Source organism: Numida meleagris, chromosome 10 (assembly GCF_002078875.1).
Source record: "Numida meleagris isolate 19003 breed g44 Domestic line chromosome 10, NumMel1.0, whole genome shotgun sequence".
Lineage (NCBI taxonomy): Eukaryota > Metazoa > Chordata > Aves > Galliformes > Numididae > Numida > Numida meleagris.
This window is the reverse complement of record NC_034418.1, coordinates 2,085,045-2,105,596: the sequence shown is the minus strand read 5'-3', so window position 1 is coordinate 2,105,596 and position 20,552 is coordinate 2,085,045. Positions and strand designations below refer to the sequence as shown.

General features: G+C 43.8%; 1 protein-coding gene across 6 annotated transcripts in view; it reads left to right on the top strand.

Moving 5' to 3' along the window:
• The window catches only part of NUP93 (nucleoporin 93), a 69,328-nt gene that overhangs the window by 1,323 nt on the left and 47,453 nt on the right, over positions 1-20,552 (top strand). For 3 of the 6 annotated variants that reach the window (XM_021409014.1, XM_021409013.1, XM_021409012.1), the window contains exons 2-4: positions 1,392-1,657; positions 3,924-4,137; positions 4,680-4,797. In XM_021409014.1, coding sequence (XP_021264689.1) covers positions 3,959-4,137; positions 4,680-4,797 — 297 coding nt within the window. In that variant the 5' untranslated portion in view covers positions 1,392-1,657; positions 3,924-3,958. Of the gene's footprint in view, positions 1-5; positions 1,658-3,923; positions 4,138-4,679; positions 4,798-5,357; positions 5,610-20,552 lie in introns of those variants that run through there. The other 3 variants (XM_021409015.1, XM_021409016.1, XM_021409017.1) reach the window with 3 other exon arrangements.

The following is a 20,552-nucleotide window of genomic DNA, read 5'->3' as shown; positions in this document are numbered from 1 at the left end:
TCATGTGCTTTTAGTGTAAATAGGATATGGAGGGGTTCCCTTTGCTAGGTTTGATTAAATGTTATGTAGTAGATGCCGATTTGTTAAGAATGTGCAGCAGATGTTTGGTCTGCAATTGGTCCGTTCTCCTTGTGGGAATGGAAAGTGAGGCAGGAAGAGACTTTGGGAGCAGGGCCGGGTGACCTGTCTGTGCTCCTGATGGGGCTCAATTGTCTGTACCATTCCTGCCTTGTGCTTCGTCTGTTTAAAAAAAACTCCAGTGGCAGTATCTGCATCCTCAGAAGGCAGTGTAATTTCAGTGTCTAATATCACAAAAGTGTCGTTTTTCTTTCATTTAAGGTATATGTGTATGTGTATCTGGCCACCTGCTCTTTGCTTTCAGACTCTGCTTACAGTGGCTGTAACATGGGGATTGTGTTGCTGAAGGAAGCTCTCTGATACATTCTGATGTCTGCTTGTGCCTAGCACTGCGCCAGAGCTAGGTGTTACTGCTGTTGCTGCAGAGTTCAAGGCCTGCAGAGCGGGCCTGGTGCTTGTGCCTGCTCAACGCAGCAGGGAGAAGCTGCCATGCTGTCTGCAAAGTGACTGAGCTGGGGACCTGTCAGAAAAGCACATCCTCACTCTCATCTGAGATCTTGCTTGTGTGCTTTTCCCTCTTCCTTCCAAAAGAAATGGATGCTTACTCGTCACATGGGGGCTCTGGAGCACTCTGAGGGAGTGACTCTGGGTTTCTTCCTCTTTGTTTCCTCTTGGGAAGAGTCTCTCTGCCCCTTGTGGGATTGTACTGGTTTTCAGCTCTTCTGAATGCAGTGGACGAGGCTTTCCTTCCCTCCCATGAAGTTTTTTTTTTTTTTTTGAAGCACTAGACAAACCTAAATTTTTAGTTAGCCTCTTTAAGTAAGTTAATTAGATGACACAAAGGCTGTCAGTATGTGAAGTACAGCAGGCACTTGCTCACACACGGGAGTGTTTCAGCTTTAAGTCTCTGTGAAGCTCACACGGTGAAATGTTCAACATGGCTGTATTTGGAGTGCGATAGTTACAGCGTTCCTCATTAGCTAGCATTGTGGGGCTTGGCATTCCGTGATCAGTCAGCATTTATGGTCAGTCTGAACAGAATGAAAAACCTGCCATCATCTTTTCTAATTTCATTTTGGCTGAAATCCAGCCAACTTGTACACTTTGTAACATTTATATGCGGTTTTGAATGTTGGGAAAACATTAAATGGGGCTTTTATTGGACACGCAATAGTAGGCTAACGCAGCAGCTTCTATTGATAAGTCATCAAAGTTGTTTTACAGAAGGGCTTTTTCAGTCCTGGCTTTTAGCCCAGGGTCGATCCAGTTTCACAGAAGTTAGTTTAATTTCTGATGTATTTTCTTTCCCTTAGGTGTCAGTTGTTGCACTTTCCCCAGCCAGACACGAAAATCTGCCGTCGCTTTCTCGTTACTGTGGCAGCAGTTTTCCATCTTGCACAGCAGCATTAAGAGTCAGGCTGCAGTCTCCTGAATGCAGTAAATTCTGTCAGCGTGGAGACTAAGTGGTTCATGCTGTTACCCGGGCTAAATATTTGAAGTCTGTCCTTTGGAAAAAGGTGCTGTTTGTGCTCTGGAGAAGTTTTGAGCTGTCGTTCCCAGCGCTTGGCTATAATCACAGGTAGTTGAACTTGCTTCAAAATAACTAGTGTATTCTATATTTGCTGAATTCAGTCTCTTTTTTCCAGAGCCATTACAGTTGTCCTACATTGGCAAATTTGTGGGACAGACTGTATATGGCATTGACGTGGAATCTGTGCTTAACAAGTGCAGTCTGGGGAGCTGTTTGTGGTGCCCTGACTCTCCGTGCTTTTGGTTTTAGTGCTCTGAGAATTTAGTGCCTTATGCTCCTGGCTTTTCATCTTGTTCTTAATGAAAAGAGGAAGCAGACTGGATCAAATCGAATCAAGCTGAAGTCTGTGCTGTTCCTGCAGTCGCTGCTTTCTGCGTTCTTACGGTATGGGAGTGTGGCCGTTCTGGTCAGCCTCTGCCAATGCAGGCGGCTTCTGCTGGGGTGCGCTGAGTTATCGCAAGTAAACACTGGAAAGATGCTCTGTGCTGCATTGCAGGGCATGGAACTACTTTTTTCCACCACGCCCTTCTCTCCTTCCGTCCGTCTCAGTGGCATGCTGGTCTGTTCAAACAAATCCAGTCCCTCCTGTCTCTGCTGAATAACAAGTCAGTGCAGATAGGGTTGCAGCCTCCCCCAGCAGCTCCTGGTTTTCCAGAAGTGGATGAGGAATGGTTGTGGAATTCTCTGTGCCTGGTGTAGGCTGTGGGGCTCATCCTGATGCCCAGCGATTGCCGTGCACGATGGGCAGGGATCGGTTCCTCTCTCTAACTGCACGTGTCTGAGTGAATCACTACGTACTGCTTTGAGGTCGCTTCTTGTCCAGGTATAAAGCAGTGCTCCCGCCTCTTGAAGTTGTGCTTAGGAATGGTGGACTATCAGGAATATAAATTGTGCTGTTAAAATTGCTTTAGTATAGTTCAAAGGAGAGACCAAGAAACACTTGAATTGCAGATGGGTTTTGTTTGTAAAAATGCACCATTTTCTTCTTGATTGGAGGGCTCACTTGAACCAGTTTCTCTTGATTTTATTTTTAAGTTTAAGAGCCCGAGTTAATGTTTGAGGCCTAATTAAGTCTTATTTGATCTTAGGCATTCTGAGTTAGGGTAAAAAAAAGGCACATGTGAGACTGTAGCAGATTCCTGTAGCACTGTGCAGCAAGGCTGGCTTCAGTGGTGGTGTCCCGTCACCTTAGGGGTACAGTGTGAAGAGCTGGCCACAAATCATGGATTTGGTGCCTAAAGCTGAGAGTTTGGTTTTTGTTTTTCAATAATATTGACGCTATTGCAACTTCATGTTTTTTCCATGTTTGATTCTGAGCACGTGCATTTTTTGTCTGCTCCTCGAAAATAACATGCTCCATTCTGAATCCGGAACTGTGCGGTGTGCTAATGATGTCATCTGTTACTGTCCTTGCCCTTAGCTTCATTGTTTCTCTATCTCTTCTCTGTCTTGGTATATGCAAGCAGCTCTCACAAACACCGGTAAAGCTTTCTGCATGCACTGAGGGAAGACATGTACATTGCAACTACATGTACATTTCTTCTGATTTTTTTTTTGGGGGGGGGGGGGGAATTAAAGACATGGATTAACACATTTTAATAGATAGCTTGTTGTGGCTCTCTCTGTACATATCTATGTTTGCCTTTTGCACGGCTAAGCAACATATATTTTCTGCCTGTGTATGTATATTCACATATACATGCACGTATATCCACAAATCTCCACTTGTTTTATGTTTATATGTGTGTGTACGTATATGTAAAAACAGATGTATACGTAAGTGCTTTGTAGCTGAATTAATACCACATCTTTTGCATGAACTTCTCCACTTTCTGTTCTTCCCCTTTTGAACTGTCACATAGTACCTGCATTGCCTTTCTGACAGTAGATCTGCATTAAGAGCGTTGTCCTGCTAAGCAAATCATAGAATCATAGAATTAGCTAGGTAGGAAAAGACCTACAAGATCATCCAGTCCAACCATCCACCTACCACCAATAACCCCACTAAACCATGTCTCTCAACACTATGTCTAAACGTTTCTTGAACACAAATCGCTCTGAGAACGCTTGAAAGTATTGTTGCTTGATGTTTAGGTGTTTCTGCCTGTCCTCCCAAAGGGTACTTAGGAATGGTGGAATATCAGGAATACAAAATTATACTGTTAAAATGTTTTGGTATAGTGGAGGGAGGATGGGTGGAACAGAGTTCTATTCTAGAAGAGCAGCTCTTGCTGGTCTCTCTGGGTGCCTGTAGGTGTAAAAGCTGTTTATAGCTGAACAAGAATTTTCTCAAATTTTCTCTTTTTCTCTGAAGGCTTTTGAGCATCTTGGATAAAGAGTGCAGCAGAAATGGACACTGAAGGCTTTGGAGAGCTTCTCCAGCAGGCCGAACAGCTTGCAGCTGAGACTGAGGGCATCTCTGAGCTCCCCCATGTGGAACGCAACCTACAGGAGATCCAGCAGGCTGGGGAGCACCTGCGTTCCCGTACCCTGACCCGCACTTCCCAGGAGACTGCAGATGTTAAGGCGTAAGTACTGAGCACCAGTGCTGGAAATGGAATGCAGAGGGTACGGGCTGTTTGCAGGTTTGGTTTCTAACGTGTGGGGAGCCTTGCCAGGAGGATGTACCCAGGAGAAACAGAATTACTGCAAAGCTGTTTTCTTGCCCACTCCTCCTTCTTGCTTACAAAAGGAAAAAAAATATAGTAACAGAAGGTTTCATCTGAGAAGCTACCATTCCCAGGTACTAAAGCCAAAAAGTGCAGTACTTTGTTCTGGCTGCTGCTAAAGACAATTAGCAACATGCTATAGAATTTTTCTGTCTGGAAGGATTTGGCAGATGTGTGGTACTGCAGTGCAACAGCAGAAAGCATTTGACAGGGCTGAGGTTGTTAGATATGTACATATAGCTGTTCAAGGTTTGGTTTTGTACATCTTTCATAATAACTGGAAATGCTGTACATGGCTAGCTGCTGACCCAAGTAGCAACTGCATACTGGGGTTAGAGTTCTTACTGCTAGCCCTGTCTGTTCAATACTGATCTCATACCTATACAATTTCTTCCTTACAGGTCTGTTCTTCTTGGGTCCAGAGGGCTTGATATATCTCATATCTCTCAGCGGTTAGAGAGTCTAAGTGCAGCCACTACATTTGAACCTCTTGAACCTGTGAAGGACACCGACATCCAAGTAGGTGCAATTCTGACGTGCAAATCACGCTCCTCTTGTAACTGCTATTCCTGTGCTGTGGTTTAGTGTTCTTCTGAATCTCCTGCAGAGGTAGTTTTGCTCTGAGGATATTGTGGAAATAATCTTACCTCTAGTTTAATCCACTGGATGCTGCAGTGTCTGAGGCACAGACTCAAATGTGAACAATCCAAATAATTTCAGGTTCTAACATCCCTTATATATATCCACAAGTTTTCTTTTTTAACTTTCCCACCCGCCTTTACATGCCAACAAAACATTCCACAAACACTCTGGTTAACGTGCACGCAGGTGCTTATCCAATTAGAGCCACGAGTCCTTCCGAGCCACGCCCACTTCCTCTGATCAGGGTCATCATCACACGGTCATCACACAGGTTACTTTGTTTTTCTCTTCTTCTGGAAGTGTCCTTGGTTCTCAGCCTTGCTTTCTCATGCCCTTTATCTTGCTCCACAGCTTCTGCTCTGAATAGTCTTTCTTGTATTCCCACAGGATACAAGTAGTACAGAGGAGGAATGCTGCTTTCAGTGAAGGAAAAAGCTGTTAGAAGGACCACTGAGTAGCAGCTCTGCAGAAGCATTTTAAATTCCAAACTTTCACTGAAGTTGAGAGAAACTAGGCTCTTAGGGCCTTTTCAGAGCTGTCTTTATTGACTTTTACGAGCATAATTGCAGAAGGACGCCTCTTGTAATGTTGAGGCCTTTTAAAATATCTGATTGGAAGGACAAATGCGGAACCACTTGGGAATTTCAAGGTGTTGGAGTAGGGGGCAGTTAAGTTAATATGCAGAGGAGGTGAGTATGGCTTTTTCTTTTGCTGCATCTCAGGTAACCTTGTCCAGATGGTAGACTGACTTTGCTGCATTTCCTACTCTTTACTGGTGTTAATCTACAGGAAAGTTAACAAGATTCTCTCTTGAACCTCTCCAGGTGTCTTATGAATTGTGACCCATCTATTTTGCTTTATGGTAGTTGCCTGACCTTGAGGGATGTTTCTGTGTACTGCTTTTCTTGATGAAGAGGAATTCTGCAGTATTTGTTACTCACTTAAGAGCTAGTTATGGAATTGATATTGTGGGTTGTTTCCAAAATGAATAATAGTCTGAATTATTGGTTAACCATTTGAAGGCTTTTATTATCTCTCCTTGCTGATAGATGGCAGACTTAGGAAGGTCAAAAGAGTTGTAGGCTCTTATTTTTCACAGAAGAAATTTGCCCTATACTTCCTCGCTTCAGAAGAGAATTCCCTATAAGGAAGGGAGGTGAAGAGTTTCTGTGTTGTATATATATATCATTTAAGTGTTTGGTGCTGTTTGTTTTGTGTGGACAGGCCCTTAGTTTCATTTGGATGTTAGGAGTCTTGTGGTCTCCTGCCTTCAGGCAGATTTATTTAATCTCCCACGATCTCAGGACCACAGCCTTCAGTAGTAGTAGTAGTGTGTGCCTTGGGTCCCAAAGCAGGGAACTGTTTCCTTGCAGTGTTCCTCTGTACAGGGCCTGCCTTTGGTTCTCATGCAAGCACCTTTACCTCTATGCCAGAGAATATCATGGAACAGATAGGCATGTGGAAGAGAGGGAGGGTGATACAAGGCAACCAGCATGGCTTCACCAAGGGTGAGTCTTGCCTGACCAGCCTAGTTACCTATGATGGCATAACTGCATCAGTGAGCAAGGGAAGAGCCACTGAATTCATCTATCTGGACTTCAGTAAGGCCTTTGTCACTGTCTCCCACAATATCCTTCTGTGCAAATTGGAAAGAAACAGATTTCACAGGTGGACTGTTCAATGAATGAGGAACTGGTTATGAAATCGTACCCAGAGAGTGGCAATCAATGTCACTGATCTCCATCCAGGCACAGAGCCAAGTGGTGTCCCTCAGGGGTCAGTACTGGGACCAGTGCTCTTTAATATCTTCATCAATGACATCAACAGTGCGGTCGAGTGCACCTTCAGCAAGTTTACAGATGACACCAAGCTGTGTGGTGAGGCTGACATGCCTGGGGCGTGGGATGCCATCCAGAGAGACCCAGACAGGCTGAGCAGTGTGCCCAGGAGACCTTCATGAGGTTCAACATCTACAGTGCAAGGTCTGCACCTGGGTCATAGCAACCCTCAATATCAATGCAAGTTGGGGAATGAAAGAGTGGAGCACAGTCCTGCTGAAAAGGACTTGGGAGTACTGGTGGGTGGCAGTTGGACACGAGGCAGCACTGTGCCCTCACAGCCCAGGAATCCAGCCATAGCCTGGGCTGCATCCAAAGCAGCGCAGCCAGCAGGGCAGGGAGGGGATGTGCCGCTCTGCTCTGCTCTGTGAGACCTGACCTGGAGCACTGCGTCCAGATGGGGAGTCCTCAGTACAGGAGAGACGTGGAGCTGTTGGATTGCATCCAGAGGAGGGCCACAAAAATGACCGAGGGATGGAAGAGCTCCCTACGAGGACAGACTGAGAGCTGGGGCTGTGCAGCCTGGAGGAGGGAAGGCTCCAGAGAGACCTGAGAGCGGCCTTCAGTATCTAAGGGGGCTGTAAGAAGGGGACAGGCTCTTTAGCAGGGACTGTTGTGACAGGACAAGGGGAAATGGTTTCAAACTGAAAGAGGGGAGATTTGGATTGGAGATAAGGAAGAAGTTCTTTGCACTAAGAGTGGTGAGGCAGTGGCACAGGCTGCCCAGAGAGGTGGTGGTGCCCCATCCCTGCAGACAGCCAAGGTCAGGGGACGGGGCTGTGAGCACTGATGGAGCTGTGGGTGTCCCTGCTCAGTGCAGGGAGTTGGAGCAGACGGCCTTCAAGGCTCCCTTCCACCTGAAACCATTCTGTGATTCTTTAAAACTGGTCCATCTGCATCTTCAGGTGCTAAAATGCCTCTGTTTCTAGCCATCATTTTTTAATCCATTTTTTTGGTACCGAAATTAAGCATTTTTGTTCAGTGAGACAATTTGAAAGGAAAACTTTCTGAAATACAAACTGAACACTTTTTTCCCTTGTATGCGTTTAACTGGTTGAACTTTTTTCTAGTTTATTTCTCATTGATTTTTTGATTTTTCAGCGTAGTAGAACTTGATGCAAAGAACACGTACGTGTGTATGCATTTAAATGTGATGTAGTAAATAAGAAATATCTTACTCATAGTTTTCGAACTTGAAGATTCAGTGCAAATATGCTTATGTAAAAAGCTTACTACGGTGAGCGTGGATACAATTCTATCCTCCTGTTGAGGAGATGTCTCATATTTAACATTGCAAGCAGTGATGAATTGAAAATCAATGCGTTTGAGTGGCCAAATCAGCCAATGAGATTCAGCCTTTCCTGTAGGAAAACAGCGAAAAAGTACAAATGAAAAGCAGGATTAAAATCAATAATTTAAATCAAATTTCACTGGTTGCCATTTTGAGTCACAATTAATGCTAGTGATTTAATCAGTGATCACTTTAATTTAAATCTAACTACTCATGTCTGAGGCCTAATACACATGTGCTTTGAATCTTCAAGCTTTTTGCAGGCCACATGTGGAAAACATTCATAATAAGTTAGCTAAAAGTGATTTGCAGAGGGGAGTGTGGCAATATGCTGCATTTTAGGTGATTGTACAGGCTCATGTAATGCACATGAGTGTGAAATGCTTTGTCCTTGCTTATTTTGGCAGTTAACAGCTGCAAGAATTTTGCTGCTTTGCAGAACATCATCCTCTCCTTTGTTGGAGGGTATTTGCAGTCATATCTCAAGCTGTCTGGCTGATGTTGACAATGGTTTGTTGTCTGAAAATACTTGCTTAGAATTTGGACAAGTCTCTGTGCTTGTCTGTAGGTTCTGGTGCACAGTTGTCAACAGCAGGATTTGTCCTTGCCGAGTAGTTTTTAGTAACTTCTTGTCAGTTATGTAGGAGGACTTTCATGTTATACCTTGCTGATTACCCTTTATTTCGTTCTGCCAACCAGGTAGATCTTAAAGTTATTTGATGCTTTTGATAACAGCTTAATACAGAAGCTTCCTATGTTACTTTTTCTTATGATTATATTGGGATAGGTTTTCATTCTCCCTAGCTAATTGCTTTCCTAAGGCTTCTTCAGATTCACCGTGTTTATTTGGGGTCAGATACAGCTGTCTCTTTATGCTGTGTAGAACTCTTTCTCCATAGCTTGTTCCAATTATATCCTGGAGAGCAGTGTGCAGGGTGATACAAGAAAGGGATCTGGTCGAGTGTTTGGCAGGACTTGACTGTTCCTCTGCTGTTCCTCAGTATTTACACAGACATACTCTTAGGTTTTAGTTCTGGGGATTGAGCGGGGCAGTTCTGCTCTGCATCAGGCACTACTAACCCTACCACTCCTATTTTTCAATTGACAAAAATAAGCTTCTCTCACAGCTTGCCTGTATCATAGATTCAGCTGCTTTTTTTTTTTTGCTGCATTTTACATTTTCTTGATGCTCAACATTGATACTCACAAGTTGGTATGGTTTGGTGCAAGTTTGTTCAGCTTACAAGCAAGCTCCAGGCAGGATTGAATCATCTGTAGACTCATCAGCACTTAAGCTGCTATTGGATGTGTAGCGTTTCTCAAGCTTAAATTTGTGCAATTAGTGTTACCCCTTCTTAAATACTTTACAGCGTCGTTTCATTCCGAGGCTGCAACTTCTTTTTTTTCAGGTAGGAACCTGAAACTGCAAGTGCACTCTTCCTTCCTGTAAAGCTGCAGTGTGACTCTGCACCGGTGCAGCCTACATACACCGCACTGCAGGGGCAGGTGGTGTCCCTGGAGCTGAATGTGGCACTGGTGCCAGAGGCATAGATCTCTCATGTGGGCTTTGCTGATAACTGCACTTGAGCAAGGGTTACAAATACTAAATGTTTATTGTATGAATTTTATGTTGCTACTGACGGAAATTCTGTCAAAGCTCTTTGAGCATGAAAATGCTCTTTAGACTTCCTGCCATGTGCTCCCACGTCATGGTAATTGCATCCATGGTAATAGCAGAAAAAGAACTCGCTGATTTCCCTGACAGCCTGCTTGAGCTTCTCCATCTTTCTTGCTGAAACTATTTACTTACTGTCTCTGTTCCTTCTCATATTGCAATCTATTCTAGCAGCCTGTCTGTGGGCAGCGTAGAGAGATTTGCTGGAATCTCTGCTCTCAAAAGGAGAGCAATCAGCACTGCAGAGGGAGAATTCCTGGAAATACCTTGCCTCTTCTCGAGAGAGTAAGTCATAGCAAGAAAAGTCAGAGAGGAGCATACTAGGGCATGATGTTCCTTGACACTGATGTTGTGAGGCGTTCAGAAAGCTTTAAGAGAATCTAGGAATTCGCCTTAATAGATGCCTCAGGTTGGATTAACAGGAGAGAGTGTCTTTCTGTACAGAACCTCTTTTAAACCGTACTCTGTAGTGCTGACTAAAAAGAAGTGCACCTAATTGCAGCTCAATTAATTATCTGAATTATTTATCAGCTGTAAAATGTAAATTGCTTGTACATAAGAGTTGTGAGTCCAGGAAATGTCTCCCACTAGAGCACTAGGCCAGGAAGATTATGAAAGAGATTTCAGACTTGCCACTAAATTAGAGAAATTTGTATTTTTCCTCTCTACTTTCAAAGACTTTTCTTAAACCACATGCAACACAACGAACACTTCTCACAGCAAATCCAGTTCATTGCCTCAAGAGTTTATTAAGATCCAGACTTTTTTTTTTATTTGAATTGTCAGTAAGCCCTAGTTTGACAAAATCACTTCCAAGCTGAAAATGGTAACCTGGTGATTCTTGGTGGTCCTGATGCAATACTTAACAGATAAAAGCACATTTCTCCTTTTTTTTGTTTCTCTGTGGCTTTTAAAATCTCATGTAAGTGTGGATGATGCAAGCTATTCTCTGCAAAGACTAGGTGTGTGTACATAAGCGTAATGCTGATGTTCTCAATTCCATAGAGGTGAACTGTGATGTCCTCTTCTAGCGAGAGCCTTTGTAGCAGACCTCTCTGGCCCTGGTAATGGCAGCAAGAGGAGGAATCATTACCAGCGCATGGAAAGGCTACACAATTGTAATGCATGAGACATGGCTGTGCTTTTATTTTATGTATGGATGTCAGAGTTTGAGTATTGCTCTAGTAAACACGTTCAGGGTACATGGTAGGGGTTAGCTGCAGGATCAGGGCCTGATACGTACCTACTAGGGCATTTTGCAGATTCCAGTTTGTGTCGTGCTGTACTGTGTGCTTTGTATATAGCGATGGTTTGCTAATAGATTTGTCTCCTTGTACCTATTTTAGAATGTCTTAAGCCCAAAGTCATGGTGGCAATTTTAAGAAATGATAATGCTCTGTTAAGGCTTGGTCCAGCTCTCTGCAGCTCCTTGAAATGGATCCCAGAAATAGACACAGCTCTCCTTGCTTACGCTGTTTTACCTGCTTAGAAAGCTCAAGGGGCATGTTGTTGGCCTTCAGTGAGGCTGTTCCCCTCTGTATGACAGTTTCACCTGGAGCTTCTGAGCTGGGCACAACTAGAATTAAAGGTTGCATGCCAAGGTTTCTTTCTATTTTCTGGGCATGGATGTTTATTGTTTGAGTAGCTCTTTAGAGGTCCAGGTACAGAAATAAGAGCTTTCCTCTAAATGAGGGCAGGAGGTTAAACTCATCTTTCCAGGCGGCCTCTGAGGCAGACTGAAATTAAGTATCTGGGATTTTTTCACATTTTGCAGTTTACTGCAAGCAGGCTTTGTACCAGCAGCAGCTCTGACTTCTTGTTCTAATCCCGTTTTTGAGGTAGGACGCGGTGCCGAGATGCCCACGTCAGCTCTGTGTGTTCTGGCTGTGTGACGTGTGCACGCTGTTCTCCTTTTGAAAGTACTGAACTCTGACATCAGGTACTGAAAGGGTGCGTTATCCAACCACCAAGCCTGGACTGCTGCTTTATATTGTCATTTGTGATACGCTTTGTGCTATCTACTAGAATCATACCAAAGCCTATGGTAATCGACTAGAGTGTAACTAAAATCAGAGATTATAAATGGAAATGCTGACACAACCTTAAAGGGGCAACCTCAAGTGCTGTTCACCATCCATTGTTTGCATTAGCTTAGCCTGAAAATGCATTTTTCCTTTTGCAGATTTTGTCCTTTCCCATTTGCCAAACATTGATTTCTACCCCCCAAGTCCTTCAGTTCTAATGGAGCTTGAAATTAAGGTGGCTTTATTTTTCTGTCGCTTCCTTGTTCACACTAATCGATGATGCCAGCACAGCTGTGGGGACCTTTTAACCATTGCAGAACCAGGAAACTGAGGACAAGTGGATAATCTTCTTCCTTGTTTGTTTGTTTGTTTTTGGGTGGGTTGTTAGCTGCTGTTTTTTTTTTTTTCTTTTGCATTGCTGTAGTCCTAATGAAGAACTTTATTTGTGGTCATAATTGTGGATTCCTCAAAAGCTGTAGAAATCTTGTGCTCCCAAAGCAGTTCTCCATGCAGATTCTTGGAAGTTGGTTTTTTTTTTCTTCCCAATAGAAGTGCATGCTAGGATCAAGGCCCACTACCTTTGGGTATTTCTTCTTGGTCTCATCCAGAATTAGACCCTAATGTATGCATTTAGGCATGTAAATTGCAAATATAAATATCCTGGTAATTAAATGTGTCCAGAGACAGTTAAAACACAATTGAAGAAAGCAGCGATGTGGAATGAATGAGCATTTTGACGTGCAGCAAATGGAGCACTGTGCTAAGGGACCTGGATCCAAGAAATATAAATCACCAAAAAGAAGGGAGGGATGTTGAACCCATCAGAGGTGAGATGAGGAAGCTTCTGCAGTGTGCAGCAATTTTACGTAAACCTCTGAAGGAGAACAGCCTGCGCGTGGGTCTGCGGAGTGCTGAGGTGTGCGGAGCCTTTTGCAGCAGGCTGCCGGGGGTTAGGTGCCTCGGCTGCCACCTCCTTGACCCCGGGGCTGCTCCAGGCGAGCAGGTTGGCCCTGACCCTCCGAGCTGATGGGAGAGTGCTCTGGGAGATGCTGAAGTGTGTCTGGTCTAGAACACGGTGAGGTCAAAGAGTGCAGGTGCAGGGTTCTCTGTTTTGTAGCTGGCTGGTAAAATAATACACAATAGGCAGCTGAAAGGTGAGTAAATAATACTGTATAAAAGGAGGGATGGAAAAAAGCTCAAAACATGGGTATGTGTTTAGGTTTTTTGTTTTCGTGGGAGTCTTTTTGCATATCGTTTTTTTCCTACGCGTGCTCAGTTTACATCTCAGCAGCAATTTCCTCTACTTCTCATCATTGGTTTAATAGCACGAATCAGTATTGCAGTTTTAAATTGCCCTAGCCTTATTAACCTTAATTAATTAACCTTAAAGTGTGTGTGAGGAAGACCACAGCACAATTAAGGTGGAATACTTTATGGCATTTCTCTCTACTATTTAGTCAGTTATCCAGCTCACCTTCGCTCAGTAGACAGTGATATTGAACTATTTGCAGTTTTTTTTTGTTTGCTTGGTTGTGTGCCAGTTGGAGTAATTATGTAGGGATCTTCCAGTTCAGCGTTACTCTGATCATGAATCCTAAGGGCTAGGAATGGGGAGAGGGGAGGCGTGGCCTTCCTCTTCCTGTATGGGTAGGAAGAGAGTGAGAGAGCATGAGAGGGGCATTTCCAAACTTCATACTGACGCAAGGTCATGTGCTGGAGGAATTGAGGACTCTTGTTCTTGCAGCTATGTTTATTGATCTATTTAAATTCTGCTCTGTTCTGGCACATTTTATATTTCCTGTCTGCTAAATCCAGATATGTTCTTTGCATCTCAAATAAGTACGACTGTTGACTTTTAATAAACACCTTTGAAGTATCCGTCATAAACATCTCCAAATGGAGACTGGATTTTGAGTCATAACACTTGGCTTCATCCCCCCTCCCCTCGTTTTTTCCTTCTTACATTGATATTCATCAAAGAGCAGAGCTATGCAGCAAAATTGTTCCAATCCCTCATCGAATGTGAAGCTGTACTCCTGTGGAAGGGCAAATACACCTTTTGCTACAAGAGCAGTTTGGAGATCACAGCTCCCAGCTCGAGCCATGCAGCTTCTCGTGTGCTGAGCTGTGGGCACCTCTGCTTCTCTCCGTCCTGCGGGACTCCTGGGGATGGAACCTGATCATCTGAGTTGGAATTTCCCCAGGAGCCCACCTGGAACAATGTTGCTATTGCAGGTCCTACTGTGGGATCAAGAATGGTTTTTGGGTTCAGTGTTGTGCCTTACCAGGAGGACAGAACTTCTGGCAGCGCAGTACCTCTTCGTGTCATTTTGTGAACGTTGAGATCTTGTATTGACTGCTCACCTAGGCAGCATGTGCTCAGCATGTGCAAATGAACTATTGGAATTAGTGTTCTCGTGGCACTGGAAGTGTTTCATAGTATAGTCTCTGTGGTGATCCAAACTGGTGTGAAGACACGGTGCTGAGACACGAATTCCTTCAGCCTGCCCATTTCCCACCTCGGTTTGTCACATGGTAGAGCAGTGACTGAGGCTAAAGAGTTGTAGCTTTCAGAAAGCACCACTCCATTTTGCAGTATCCACCAAGCCTGTTCATCACATCTATTAAAAAAGAAAAAAGAAAAAGAAGGCAGCTGCTGCAGCTCCCAGCTCCCTCCCCCCCTCTGAATTTACTCCTGTCTCTCCACGTGTCAATCCACTCACGAATTCTGCTGTGGTTTGTTACTAAACCATTTGTGTAACTGAGCAGTCTGGGGCAAGGCACAGGCACGTTGCTGCGTGTGCCATCTTCTCCGCTGTAGTAATTAGATACTTTGACTCCATGTCCAAAATCTTAATCTAAGACATTATCAAGCTTTGATTTAAAATAGTCACTAATTAATAAGTGTGCAAATTCTTACTGCTTCCTATGTCTCAACCTGCTGATGTACGTAAGCTTTCCTGTACAAAACAGCAGCCTGAAAGTTGTTCCGCTTGCAGATGAGATGTTTGAGTGGTATGTATGGATGTATTCTGCTTTTCATTTTGAAGTCAAAAGGAGTTCTTATTCTTGCTAAGGTATGCTCCTGAAGGAAAGTTGCAGCCTTTAGAGCTGGAACTGGGGACACATTCGCTCACTCGTGGATTTTTGGCACTTGTGTTCTCACTGCCTCCTTTCTGTTTTTCTTCCCTGTCTTTATTTCTCACCTCTTCCCTCCGTTCTCATTTCTTTCTCAGTCCATTTGAACGTATCCCTTTAGCTTTCCTACTTGGTATCCATTTGTTACCTCCTGCCTGCACTTTGCTCACTTCTGTGTTTTGACAATATTTTGGTTGCAGGAGTTATTCACTGACGCTATGCTAAGTCATTAAGAGCCCGTTTAAACGAAAAGCAGTTGTGAAATGTCTGTTGTGTTGGTTTTCTCTGCACAGGGAAATAACCAAAGGAGGCTTAGGGAGATGAGCTGGAAATTGTCTTTACTATTCCACTATTTGGATCTTCGCAAGTGTGCAAGGTGCTCACACCAGGAAGTGTGTAGCATTTTGATCCTCAGCTAACAGATTTTCTTTTTAACTTAATTGGAACGGCATACTTAATTGTCACTTGGTAAAAATGGCCGGAGAAGCTTGGAGAGACTTACTTTTACAATAACTTAATGGAGATTAAATTAGCATGTTGCCAGCTTTTTTGACAGCAGTGCAAGTTTCTGGAGCGTCCTCTTAAAGCACCAATTTCTACTTGATGCGAGGGGGCTGGAGCTGGGGAAGGGGGCAGGAAGGTTTCAAGCTTGTGGCATCTCGAGGGGGTGGAGGGAATGCTTGCCCGTGTTGTGTGGGTGCCATGTCAAGGCTTGGGAGTGAGGAAAGACTGACGTGTGGTGAACGCATCAGTGTTCTGCTTTGGTTTCTGTAGCTTTATTAAAGCTGTTTGAGTGGTTCTGTTGGCTGTTCCAGACTTGAATTGGAGAAGTGAGATTAGCTGAAGCGGAATTTGTCACAGTCAGTTTATTAGATAGGATTTGAGACACATCCACTCAGTTGTTTCCATGTCCTTACAAGCACTGTAGGGTAGTCCAGAGGAGCAGCCCTGGCCGACGTTCGTGGGATTACCTGGTTGCTTTATTAGCTTCACTGTTCTCCAAGGGTTAGATCTTGGTTAGATCCCTGAAGCAGGAGGTATAATTCTTTCCACAATTTTGTTATTAAGCGCAGTCCTAAATATCGTCAATATCCATATACATACTGAGTCAGTTTTTTAATCCCATTATGTCTTTGGCCTTGCTGTCTTCCTGTGGTACTAAGTTCCACAATTCAATTACAGATTGTGTTAAAATTTATTTCCTCTTACTGGTTTTGGGCTTGGCATCATTTAACTTTCAGCAGACGTCCTTTCCTCGTTGCTCCGAGTTATGTGAGCTGAAGTTCTGCATCTGCCCTTTCTAGAGCCTCTATCTCAGATTTCTGCTACAATTTCTCTTACATGGTCCCTTTTTAATGTCTTCCCTCCCAAGTGTGACAGTCACATCATATGGCAGGGTACGCGTGCCAGTTCCTCAGGTCTGTTCTGCCATTTCTTTTGACGCTGGCTGTCCAGCTTGCCCTGCTCTTGCTTAAGCCACAGAGTTGTTCGGCTTCCTAAGCATCAAGCTGAGCACACTTGGTGGCAGTGGCTGAAGTTGCACTCTGTGAGGGGTTTGCTTCTGAGCACAGGTAAGTGGGAGTGCACAGGTGGGGATATTACACAGCATCGTGACAAATTCTCTTCTCTGTGCCTGCAAGCCGGCAGGATTCTTCAGGCCAGGTTCTGATAGGTGAGAGAAGGAACTTGAGAAGCGGGGGAGGGAATGGGGACAAGGCATTTCAAGCAGATGAGTGGGAACCTGTGTGTTTATCCGCAGATCCTTTCGGCAGTAATTGATTTTGCCTGCTATGGTTACCGTATAGTATCTATGATGAAACATTGATTCTTTGTTTCCTCCACTGCCCTGAGGCTGGTAACAGAAAATGGCGTGTTTAAATCAGTTTGCTGTCAGTTAAGCAGATACAAATACACAAAGGCCTTAATGAACCTGAAATTAGCACTCATGCAGTAGTCACAAGACCTGCCATCATCCTGACTGAAGGGGAGCATCCCCGTCCTGAGCCCCCAGGGAGAGCTTTTGCACTTCTGGGCTCCGCACTCTTTTCGTAAAGGCAGCCCTGCTATATTTCTCAGTTCCTGTCTAGCTTGATTTAATTTTTCCAAGGTTAAAGATGGCTTATCCTGAAATTTTGCAGTTCATTTCTGATGGTAAGACGCTTGATTGCTCAACAGATACTGTGAATCAATATCACTTCTCTCATTTTTGTTTTGCAGTTTGATCTGAGGTTAATACTTGCCATATTTGCTGGTAGGATGAAGTACGCAGTAATTAGTTAATGTGCTGTGCTAAATGTTTTGCTGTTTGTCTGTGGTTTTGTACCCCTAGAAGACAATTTGTTTGCAACCTTCCCTAATATTGTCTGGCTTTCTTCTTCTGAGGAAAGGTTTCGCGTCTTCATGAGAGCTTTTATTTTTACTGAACTTACGATTTAGTGAATTATGGAAATAAGTCCTCAAAAAGCATGCTGCCTGTGGCTTGCTGTTGCTGAGAAGGAGTTACCCTCAGTTGTCTACAATCTCTGGCTAAGTCCCACGGCTGGCAGGAGTGGCCTTCTGCGGAACAGCACCGGGAAGGAGCGAGCCCTGCTCTTGAGTCAGAAGTGATCCCTGCAATAAATATCAACAGCTACAGTTTGTATAGAAATAACAGCCTTTTGCAGCTGAGTGCCGTAACAGATCTCTTTCCAGCAGTAAAACTGGCACCAGGGGATTGATGCTGCAGTCTGCCTTAAAGGGCAGGGTTTAGTTGTTTGTCTCAGTAGATCCATCTTCTCCTGGTTATGTTGTTATGTTGTTGCTCACAACCTTTCTTTCTCAAACTCTTCCACATTCCTTGCCTCTTGAGAAATGCCTGTAACAGTTTCTTTCTGAGATGAAGTCCTAATTTCCAGTCAATATATTATGTATCACCCGTGCATCCTGGCAACCAGCGCTGCTTGAAACCACATATTCTGAGGGGAAGGTGTGAAGCAGAATTCAGAGGTTCACCGGGAGTATGACGTGTGTTGGAAATACCCAAGTGGGTCCAGAGGAGGTTCATCTTGCAGCCTGGTGGTGTTTCTAAACTATGACTCTTACGCAGGCCTCTTCTTGCCTTTAGCACCCTTGGCTGTTGTCATTCCCAGGAAGCAGTGTACCTCGCTGCTGGGCTATGTGAGTGGTGATGGCAGCTGTTACCAGGCTTTTTGCCCCTCTGTGTCTGTGACGTTCACGTGCTGTGTAGACAATGTTCTTTGCCTGATCCAGGGCTACGTGTATCTCAGTTTGCAGGCTTCTTGGAACAGAATTTCTCTGATACTTTATATGAACCTTGCCTTGGAAACTTTGAAATTAGAGTCAGATGCTGGAGCAGAAGAATAACCACTGTTTAGAATGGAAGTGGGCGTTCCTGGCACTGCTTTGTATTCTGATTAACTGACTTTAAGCAAGCTGAACAGGCAGAGGACAGTACGTGGCAGGAAGGTTGTCATCTGGTTGTACATGCTGCTGAAGAGCATCGATGGCCAAGCAGGCTGTGCTTCCACGTTAGTAAGGCCCTGTCACTAGTGTCAAAGGTAATTGCTTGCTTGATTTCATCTTTTATTCTGACTGAGGTTCCCAAAGTGATAAATTGAAAACCATCTTGGCAAGGATCGTGTACCTATCTGCCTTATAGAAAGTGCATGCAGTAGACGGTGAAATTGAATCGCTGTCACGTGTGACTAAAGAAAAGGGCTTTTTGTTTCTTTCACGATTTATTTTTTGTTTTGTGTTGCAGTTTGTTTTTATAAGCTGAATATGTAGTTAGTGCACTTCCTTGGGAAGCTGAGTTCTGCTAAGCGTGTGAATTCATGGAGCCTTTTGTTCTTGAGCAGGCAAGGTAAGCTCCTCCGAGTTTACGATCAACTCCCAAGCTTACTTATCTATTCCATTCCTATTTTTCTGTCTTAAAACAACCCTTTACAACATTTATAGTGCCAGATCTCTGGCCTTGCTGCAAAGTATCAAACAGTTACCTTAAACTCAGTTTACAGCTTCTAGAGCAAGTCAGATGGTACCGTATCAGCATCAGTAGTGGCAGGCTCTTCTGCTGAGACCTCCGTATGGTCACACAGTAAAGTGGCTTCATGCAAGGCTGGTGGCACTAAAAGCTTACAGGCTGTGTTTGTGGAAATAGCACTGACCTATAAGTAAATACAATGGTAATAATATGGAGTACTGATAGATTAGGTTTTGTTGATGGGGACAGCTTCATGGTCTAAATCTTGTTTACTCAAACTGACAGTTTTGCAGCCAATTGCTTTGGGTTATTATTCTTGTTTTCTAGGTCCACTTTCAGTAGAAATAATTGAAGTGCAGCACTACCCCTTCAAATATTTGTATGAAAGCAGTGCTTTTTGATATACACCTGGTTTGGAGCACAATTGCACTGGCACGCCCAGGGTATAGATGCATAGAGAAACGAAGGCTGAAACAGGAGTGGATTCTGTAAATCGGTACTGAATGTACCTTTGGGAGGTACAGGACTGGAATATCCAGCAGAGCTGCAGTTCAATGGATTGAACTGCAGCAGTGGACAGGCAGGGCATTAACTATGCATGTCTGCATAGCTTCTACCTCCATTTACAGCAGCTTATCTCTTATTGAATGTTATAGTTGGAAAGCAGGGCGGTGGGCAGGGAAGCACACATCGTAACTACTTACAGAAAAATGTTGCCTTAAAATCTCAACCCGTAACTTATATTAATGTCTGTCCCTGTTTTTCCTATATCAAGCTGAAGTAATTAAGAGATTCAGTTGCATATGGAAAAGCAAAACGCTTTTGTCACGATGCTTTGACTTCTCGATTTGTATTCAGATGTAAGCAACTCTCCACACTTTGGAATCGGCTAACAACAAAAGGTATTGTACACTATTTTATAGTAGACATTAATTGGAGCCCAAATGTTTAACTTTGGAAGCTGGAGGTTCTAAAATAGCTATAAAAATGAAGAGTGATCTGGAGGTAGGTTTTAGTTTGGGGAATTTAGAACAAGGCCATCATGAGGAGCCAAGCATGTAGGTTTCAGCACTTCAGACTTATCCATTTACACTTTGACTGAAAGCAGCGCGTTCAGAACAAATGCAAACTGCTGTCAGATGTGCTCTACACAAGCAGGAAACGGGAGAAGTTCTTTGGTTTGTTTTCAGACATTCCTCGGGACAGAAAAACAAGGGCAATAAGATTTACCAACTTTGAAAGCAAGAAATACGTTCCAAGAGTATTTTGGAGCAGGAATGCCATTTTAAATATTTATATGGTGTCTTATTGTACTGATTCAAATATTGAATGGTGCCTGACCCTTGAATTTCTGGATTCTTGCCTGACTGGCACCCCACAGCAGGTATATTTACTTAGAAAACAGCCTTCTTCAGCTGCTGCTTTTCAGCATGGGGACTCAGGAAAGCTAGATCCAATTTTTGTAGCTATTTTCATGCTTGGCTTTGAGTTCAAAAAATGCCTTCCTATGCATCGGTTTCCTCAACTGGGAAGTAAAAAGGCTGCATTTGCTGTTGGCTCTCACGAGGTTGGCAGAGTCTGTCATGAAAGCTTATACGGATGTTTTCCTTTTTACTGTTTCCTCAGACCTCTGCGTTGCTTGTGCTCCTGCTCAGTACAGAGCAGCATTTAACTGGATGTTGCC